This window comes from Chiloscyllium plagiosum, unplaced genomic scaffold (assembly GCF_004010195.1).
Source record: "Chiloscyllium plagiosum isolate BGI_BamShark_2017 unplaced genomic scaffold, ASM401019v2 scaf_2319, whole genome shotgun sequence".
Lineage (NCBI taxonomy): Eukaryota > Metazoa > Chordata > Chondrichthyes > Orectolobiformes > Hemiscylliidae > Chiloscyllium > Chiloscyllium plagiosum.
The window spans coordinates 1,576-10,466 of NW_025213140.1; the positions used below are offsets into that span (position 1 = coordinate 1,576).

Consider the following 8,891-nt stretch of genomic DNA (forward strand, 5'->3'; position numbering starts at 1 on the left):
CCACTCCCGTTCCTATGAATCCCATCCAGCCCCTCCAACCTGCTCCGCCATGTAATAGGATCTTGGCTGATCTGATGCTCCTGCCGTCCATGTTCCTGCCTTTCCCTGGACCCTTTGACTCCCTGCCTGGTCAGGAATCTACCTCCCTCCTGGGGAAGGACACCCCCCCTCCTCCCCCAACTGCCCGGCCCCAGCTCTCAGTGGCAAGGGATTCCAAAGACACTCCATGCTCCACCCCTCAGCCTGAAGTTGGCGTCATGCCCCCTCGTTCAGCTGAAGCTCTGCTCCTCTGTGGTCCGAGGCTCTTGCATGATGGCCGAGCATCCTCTCAGCATTTAGAACATAGAACATTCCAGCGCAGTACAGGCCCTTCAGCCCCTCGATGTGCTGACCTGTGGAACCAATCTGAAGCCCCTCTCTCCTACACTATCCCATTCTCGTCCATATGCCTATCCAATGCCCATTTAAATGCCCCTAAAGTTGGCGAGTCTACTACTGTGTCCCGGCGCAGTACAGGCCCTTCAGCCCCTCGATGTGCTGACCTGTGGAACCAATCTGAAGGCCCTCTTTCCTACACTATTCCATTCTCGTCCATGTGCCTATCCAATGCCCATTTAAATGCCCCTAAAGTTGGCGAGTCTACTACTGTTGCGGACAGTGCGTTCCACGCCCCCTCCTACTCTCTGAGTAAAGAAACTCCCTCTGCCATCTGTCCTGTATCTATCACCCCCTCAATTTAAAGCTGTGTCCCCTCGTGCTAGCCATCACCATCCGAGGGGAAAGTCTCTCCCTGCCCACCCTATCTAACCCTCGGATTATCTTAGACGTCTCAATTAAGTCACTTCTCAACCTCCTTCTCTCTAATGGAAACAGCCTCAAGTCCCTCAGCCTTTCCCCATAAGACCTTCCCTCCGTACCAGGCAACATCCTGGGAAATCTCCGCCAATCCCCTGGAGATGGCTGGATGTTTCAATGAGACCATCTCTCAGTCTCCGAAACTCCAGAGAGTACCAGTGCGCGTACAACAATCCATCCATCCCAGGGGTCATCCTGCCTGTACTATCGCCAATCAAATGCTGTCCTTCCCTTACACAAAGGAGTCAGAGCTGCTCACACGACTCCAGCACCATGTACGGTGATGGAGGCTTCGAGCTTGACAGCTTGGGAAAACACTCTTCGGTCCAACTTGTCCATGCCGACCCAGATATCCTACATTAATCTACAATCAGACACTCCCGACAGTGTGGACACAGGCCCTTCGGCCTAACAGGTCCACACCGACCCTCTGAAGAGTATCCCACACAGACCCACTCCCCTATTACTCTACACTTACCCCTGACTAATCCACCCTAACCTGCACATCCCTGGGCACTACGGGGACAATTTAGCACGGCCAATCTACCCTAACCCACACATCTTTGGATTGTGGGAGGAAACCCACGCAGACACTGGGAGAATGGGCAAACTCCACACAAGACAGTCGCCAGAAGGTGGAATCGAACCTGGGTCCCGTGAGGCAGCAGTGCTAACCACTGAGCCACCGTGCCACCCATATGCCAGCACCCGGCCCATCTCCCTCCTAAACCCTCCCTATTCATGTCCCCCATCCAGATGCCTTTTAAATGTCGTCATTGTACCAGCCTCCACCACTTCCCCTGGCAGCTCGTTTCAGATTCTGTGGCTGGATCCGAACCCAGGTCCCCAGGGCATTACCTCAGTCTCCAGATTAATAGACTAGTGGTAATACCGCCGTACATCCATACACACTCGTGCACACCCCCATACACATCCGCACACATCCATACACCCTCAGTATGAGAAAGGAACCCCTTAGGTCCCTTTTATATCTTTCCCTTCTCATTCAAAATCTAAGCCCCTCTAGTTCTGGACTCCCCCACCCCAGGAAGAAAAGACCTTGTCTATTTACCCTATCCATGCCCCCCGCCTCATAATTTTGTAAACCTCTATAAGGTCACCCCTCAGCCTCCGACGCTCGAGGGAAAACAGCCCCAGCCTGTTCAGCCTCTCCCTGTAGCTCGAACCCTGGCAACATCTTTGTAAATCTTTTCTGAACTCTTTCAAGTTCCACAACATCTTTCCCGATAGGAAGGAGACCAGAATTGCACGCAATATTCCAACAGTGGCCTCACCAATACAGCCACAATATGACCTCCCAACTCCTGTACTCAATACTCTGACCAATAAAGGAAAGCATACCAAACGCCTCCTTCACTATCCTATCGACCTGTGACTCCACTTTCAAGGGGCTATGAACCTGCACTCCAAGGTCTCTTTCTTCAGCAACACTCCCCAGGACCTTACCATTAAGTGTGCAAGTCCTGTTTTGATTCGGTTTTCCAAAACTCAGCCCCTCGCATTTATCTAAATTAATCTGTCGGCCCATTGACCCTCCTGATCGAGATCCCGTTGTACTCTGCAATAACGTCCCTCGCTGCCCTCGACCCTTCTAATTTTGGTGTCATCTGCAAACGTTGGAACCATTCCCCCTCCCCCACCCTTCCACGGATGTTCACGTTTCCGGGAATGAATGCAGGCGGAATTGCGGACGTTCGGACTCGGATTGGAGTGAGGCCTCTCCCTGGGTTTCCTGGCCGGGGTCCCTCCCTCTGAACCGGTGCCCGACGGCATGGCTGTACGCGAGTGACACCCTCTCTGCCCTTTCTCTCTCTCTCTCTCTCTCTGCTGGCAGTGCCTCCCAGCAGAACCGCCGGCACGGAGGATATCCCAGCACAGACCCGGTCCGGGGCCACCGAGCGCGGGCGCGGAGACCCAGACAGCGGGCAAGGCTCCAGCGCCAGCGGTGCCCAGGACACTGCAGCCATCCCCCGGGGCTCCGAGCGAGCCGGGACCGAGGGCAGCGAGCCACAGTACGACGTTCCTAGCCGGCACGGAGAGGAGCTGCCTCCTCTTCCTTCGCCGATGGAGACGGGAGACGAGGCGTCACTGGGTAAGCTGGGAAAAGAGCAGAACTGGGCATTAGTGGGATTAGTCTGGGCATCGGTACAGGGCTATGGGGAGAGAGCGGGGACAGTGGGATTAGTCTGGGGTTTGGGGATTGATACAGGGCTATGGGGAGAGAGAGCGGGGCAGTGGGATTAGTTTAGGGATTGATACAGGGCTATGGGGAGAGAGAGCGGGGCAGTGGGATTAGTTTGGTGATCGATACAGAGCTATGGGGAGAGAGCGGGGCAGTGAGATTAGTTTGGGCATCGATACAGGGCTATGGAGAGAGAGAGCGGGGACAGTGGGATTAGTCTGGGCATCGATACAGGGCTATGGGGAGAGAGAGTGGGGCAGTGGGATTAGTTCAGGGATTGATACAGGGCTATGGGGAGAGAGCGGAGGCAGTGGGATTAGTTCAGGGATTGATACAGGGCTATGGGGAGAGAGCGGAGTCAGTGGGATTAGTTCAGGGATTGATACAGGGCTATGGGGAGAGAGAGTGGGGCAGTGAGATTAGTTTGGGGATCGATACAGGGCTATGGGGAGAGAGCGGAGGCAGTGGGATTAGTTCAGGGATTGATACAGGGCTATGGGGAGAGAGCGGAGGCAGTGGGATTAGTTCAGGGATTGATACAGGGCTATGGGGAGAGAGCGGAGGCAGTGGGATTAGTTCAGGGATTGATACAGGGCTATGGGGAGAGAGCGGAGGCAGTGGGATTAGTTCAGGGATTGATACAGGGCTATGGGGAGAGAGCGGAGGCAGTGGGATTAGTTCAGGGATTGATACAGGGCTATGGGGAGAGAGCGGAGGCAGTGGGATTAGTTCAGGGATTGATACAGGGCTATGGGGAGAGAGCGGAGGCAGTGGGATTAGTTCAGGGATTGATACAGGGCTATGGGGAGAGAGCGGAGGCAGTGGGATTAGTTCAGGGATTGATACAGGGCTATGGGGAGAGAGCGGAGGCAGTGGGATTAGTTCAGGGATTGATACAGGGCTATGGGGAGAGAGCGGAGGCAGTGGGATTAGTTCAGGGATTGATACAGGGCTATGGGGAGAGAGCGGAGGCAGTGGGATTAGTTCAGGGATTGATACAGGGCTATGGGGAGAGAGCGGAGGCAGTGGGATTAGTTCAGGGATTGATACAGGGCTATGGGGAGAGAGCGGAGGCAGTGGGATTAGTTCAGGGATTGATACAGGGCTATGGGGAGAGAGCGGAGGCAGTGGGATTAGTTCAGGGATTGATACAGGGCTATGGGGAGAGAGCGGAGGCAGTGGGATTAGTTCAGGGATTGATACAGGGCTATGGGGAGAGAGCGGAGGCAGTGGGATTAGTTCAGGGATTGATACAGGGCTATGGGGAGAGAGCGGAGGCAGTGGGATTAGTTCAGGGATTGATACAGGGCTATGGGGAGAGAGCGGAGGCAGTGGGATTAGTTCAGGGATTGATACAGGGCTATGGGGAGAGAGCGGAGGCAGTGGGATTAGTTCAGGGATTGATACAGGGCTATGGGGAGAGAGCGGAGGCAGTGGGATTAGTTCAGGGATTGATACAGGGCTATGGGGAGAGAGCGGAGGCAGTGGGATTAGTTCAGGGATTGATACAGGGCTATGGGGAGAGAGCGGAGGCAGTGGGATTAGTTCAGGGATTGATACAGGGCTATGGGGAGAGAGCGGAGGCAGTGGGATTAGTTCAGGGATTGATACAGGGCTATGGGGAGAGAGCGGAGGCAGTGGGATTAGTTCAGGGATTGATACAGGGCTATGGGGAGAGAGCGGAGGCAGTGGGATTAGTTCAGGGATTGATACAGGGCTATGGGGAGAGAGCGGAGGCAGTGGGATTAGTTCAGGGATTGATACAGGGCTATGGGGAGAGAGCGGAGGCAGTGGGATTAGTTCAGGGATTGATACAGGGCTATGGGGAGAGAGCGGAGGCAGTGGGATTAGTTCAGGGATTGATACAGGGCTATGGGGAGAGAGCGGAGGCAGTGGGATTAGTTCAGGGATTGATACAGGGCTATGGGGAGAGAGCGGAGGCAGTGGGATTAGTTCAGGGATTGATACAGGGCTATGGGGAGAGAGCGGAGGCAGTGGGATTAGTTCAGGGATTGATACAGGGCTATGGGGAGAGAGCGGAGGCAGTGGGATTAGTTCAGGGATTGATACAGGGCTATGGGGAGAGAGCGGAGGCAGTGGGATTAGTTCAGGGATTGATACAGGGCTATGGGGAGAGAGCGGAGGCAGTGGGATTAGTTCAGGGATTGATACAGGGCTATGGGGAGAGAGCGGAGGCAGTGGGATTAGTTCAGGGATTGATACAGGGCTATGGGGAGAGAGCGGAGGCAGTGGGATTAGTTCAGGGATTGATACAGGGCTATGGGGAGAGAGCGGAGGCAGTGGGATTAGTTCAGGGATTGATACAGGGCTATGGGGAGAGAGCGGAGGCAGTGGGATTAGTTCAGGGATTGATACAGGGCTATGGGGAGAGAGCGGAGGCAGTGGGATTAGTTCAGGGATTGATACAGGGCTATGGGGAGAGAGCGGAGGCAGTGGGATTAGTTCAGGGATTGATACAGGGCTATGGGGAGAGAGCGGAGGCAGTGGGATTAGTTCAGGGATTGATACAGGGCTATGGGGAGAGAGCGGAGGCAGTGGGATTAGTTCAGGGATTGATACAGGGCTATGGGGAGAGAGCGGAGGCAGTGGGATTAGTTCAGGGATTGATACAGGGCTATGGGGAGAGAGCGGAGGCAGTGGGATTAGTTCAGGGATTGATACAGGGCTATGGGGAGAGAGCGGAGGCAGTGGGATTAGTTCAGGGATTGATACAGGGCTATGGGGAGAGAGCGGAGGCAGTGGGATTAGTTCAGGGATTGATACAGGGCTATGGGGAGAGAGCGGAGGCAGTGGGATTAGTTCAGGGATTGATACAGGGCTATGGGGAGAGAGCGGAGGCAGTGGGATTAGTTCAGGGATTGATACAGGGCTATGGGGAGAGAGCGGAGGCAGTGGGATTAGTTCAGGGATTGATACAGGGCTATGGGGAGAGAGCGGAGGCAGTGGGATTAGTTCAGGGATTGATACAGGGCTATGGGGAGAGAGCGGAGGCAGTGGGATTAGTTCAGGGATTGATACAGGGCTATGGGGAGAGAGCGGAGGCAGTGGGATTAGTTCAGGGATTGATACAGGGCTATGGGGAGAGAGCGGAGGCAGTGGGATTAGTTCAGGGATTGATACAGGGCTATGGGGAGAGAGCGGAGGCAGTGGGATTAGTTCAGGGATTGATACAGGGCTATGGGGAGAGAGCGGAGGCAGTGGGATTAGTTCAGGGATTGATACAGGGCTATGGGGAGAGAGCGGAGGCAGTGGGATTAGTTCAGGGATTGATACAGGGCTATGGGGAGAGAGCGGAGGCAGTGGGATTAGTTCAGGGATTGATACAGGGCTATGGGGAGAGAGCGGAGGCAGTGGGATTAGTTCAGGGATTGATACAGGGCTATGGGGAGAGAGCGGAGGCAGTGGGATTAGTTCAGGGATTGATACAGGGCTATGGGGAGAGAGCGGAGGCAGTGGGATTAGTTCAGGGATTGATACAGGGCTATGGGGAGAGAGCGGAGGCAGTGGGATTAGTTCAGGGATTGATACAGGGCTATGGGGAGAGAGCGGAGGCAGTGGGATTAGTTCAGGGATTGATACAGGGCTATGGGGAGAGAGCGGAGGCAGTGGGATTAGTTCAGGGATTGATACAGGGCTATGGGGAGAGAGCGGAGGCAGTGGGATTAGTTCAGGGATTGATACAGGGCTATGGGGAGAGAGCGGAGGCAGTGGGATTAGTTCAGGGATTGATACAGGGCTATGGGGAGAGAGCGGAGGCAGTGGGATTAGTTCAGGGATTGATACAGGGCTATGGGGAGAGAGCGGAGGCAGTGGGATTAGTTCAGGGATTGATACAGGGCTATGGGGAGAGAGCGGAGGCAGTGGGATTAGTTCAGGGATTGATACAGGGCTATGGGGAGAGAGCGGAGGCAGTGGGATTAGTTCAGGGATTGATACAGGGCTATGGGGAGAGAGCGGAGGCAGTGGGATTAGTTCAGGGATTGATACAGGGCTATGGGGAGAGAGCGGAGGCAGTGGGATTAGTTCAGGGATTGATACAGGGCTATGGGGAGAGAGCGGAGGCAGTGGGATTAGTTCAGGGATTGATACAGGGCTATGGGGAGAGAGCGGAGGCAGTGGGATTAGTTCAGGGATTGATACAGGGCTATGGGGAGAGAGCGGAGGCAGTGGGATTAGTTCAGGGATTGATACAGGGCTATGGGGAGAGATGTGCAGGTTAGGGTGGATTGGCCGTGCTAAATTGTCCCGTAGTGCCCAGGGATGTGCAGGTTTGGGTGGATTGACCGTGCTACGTGCCGAGGTCGGTGGGAATCTGTGTGGGGTGTCCTTCGTTGGACCCGATGGGACAAATGGCGTGCATCCGTACTGAAGTGGTGGTATGATAAAGTAACTTAATATTTCGAGGTGAAAAGTATTTTCGGACTCGCAAAATCGTCCGTCGAGGCCAGGGAGGAGTGGGCAATGTTAGAGAGTCATGCAACAGGCCCTTCGCTCCGACTCTGCTATCCTGTCCCATCCAAGCCTTTCATGCTCCGGGATGTATCTGCGTGTCTGTTAAATGTGGCCCTTGAACCTGCATCCGCCGTTTCCTCTGGCAGCTGCCCATCTCGATCGGGCCCGGTTAACCCGGGGTTACCGGGGGATGGGTTAAGGCGCTGGGGGTGGCGGGATACGTGTCTGAGTGGGGGAGGGTTTGGCATAATTCCTGACCTCCTCTGGGAGGCAGGAAGCACGTTTCCGCTGATGGGTGAATCCTAAACCGGAGAGTGCAGTTTAAAAATAAGGGGTAGGCCATTTGGAACAGAGCTGATGAGAAACTCCTTCACCCAGAGACCAGTGGGTGTATGGCATGCTCTGTCCCAGAAGGTCCAGTCTCTGGATACTTTCAAGAAAGAGATGGGTAGAGCTCTTCAGGATCGTGGAATCACGGGTTACAGGATAAGGCAGGGACAGGATACTGGTTGTGGATGATCAGCCGTGATCTTAATGAATGGTGGTGCTGGCTGGAAGGGCCGAATGGCCTACTCCTGCACCTGTTGTCAGTTGACGGGCTGAGCGGCCCCTTTACCTTTCCCCACAGCAGTGGTTCTATTCGGAGAGGGGTCAGTGATGTCCTCCATGTGGTTTGAACAGAGACTCCCTGTACCCCGGCCAGCAGCAGGGTCATAGAACATTCCAGTGCAGTCCAGGCCCTTCGGCCCCTCCACGCTGTGCTGAACTCTCCTGCACTATTCCATTCTCATCCATATGCCTATCCAATGCCCATTTAAATGCCCCTAAAGTTGGCGAGTCTACTACTTTTGCAGACAGTGCGTTCCACGCCCCCTCCTACTCTCTGAGTAAAGAAACTCCCTCTGCCATCTGTCCTGTATCTATCACCCCCTCAATTTAAAGCTGTATGCCCTCGTGCTAGCCATCACCTAACCCTCCTGCGTGTGTTTCTCTCAGCCAGCTCCCTGAGTGCGCCGGAATACCTCGCTCCGGCGGACAGAGAGCCCAGTGGCCGACAGGCCGAGTCAGGACCACGCCCTGAGGGCAGGCAATGGGGCACGGGCGGCCAGAAGGGGTGCCCTACCTCCCGGGCACAGAACGGTGGGTGGAGGAGCTGACGGCGAGAAGGCAGCCGGGACGCGGGGCTGGCATTCCCGGGGAGGGCTGGGGAGGAAGGGTCGCACCAGGGTTAGAGGGGGTTGATGCAGTGAGACCGTTAATCCGAAGTTATGCAGGAAGGTGTACCGTCAGGAAGGAGGAGTTGGGACGGGCTTCCTGACCAGGGACAACCGGGGCATTATAATGAGGGGCGTTGGTGGGG

General features: G+C 55.1%; 1 protein-coding gene across 1 annotated transcript in view; it reads left to right on the forward strand.

The window, feature by feature from the left end:
- The window catches only part of LOC122547553 (membrane-associated guanylate kinase, WW and PDZ domain-containing protein 1-like), a gene marked incomplete at its 5' end in the record, with an annotated part of 15,933 nt that overhangs the window by 1,192 nt on the left and 5,850 nt on the right, over positions 1-8,891 (forward strand). Inside the window, 2 exons of the mRNA XM_043686170.1 lie at positions 2,711-2,968; positions 8,528-8,671. Of these exons, the coding sequence (XP_043542105.1) occupies positions 2,711-2,968; positions 8,528-8,671 (402 nt within the window). The remainder of the gene's footprint in view (positions 1-2,710; positions 2,969-8,527; positions 8,672-8,891) is intronic.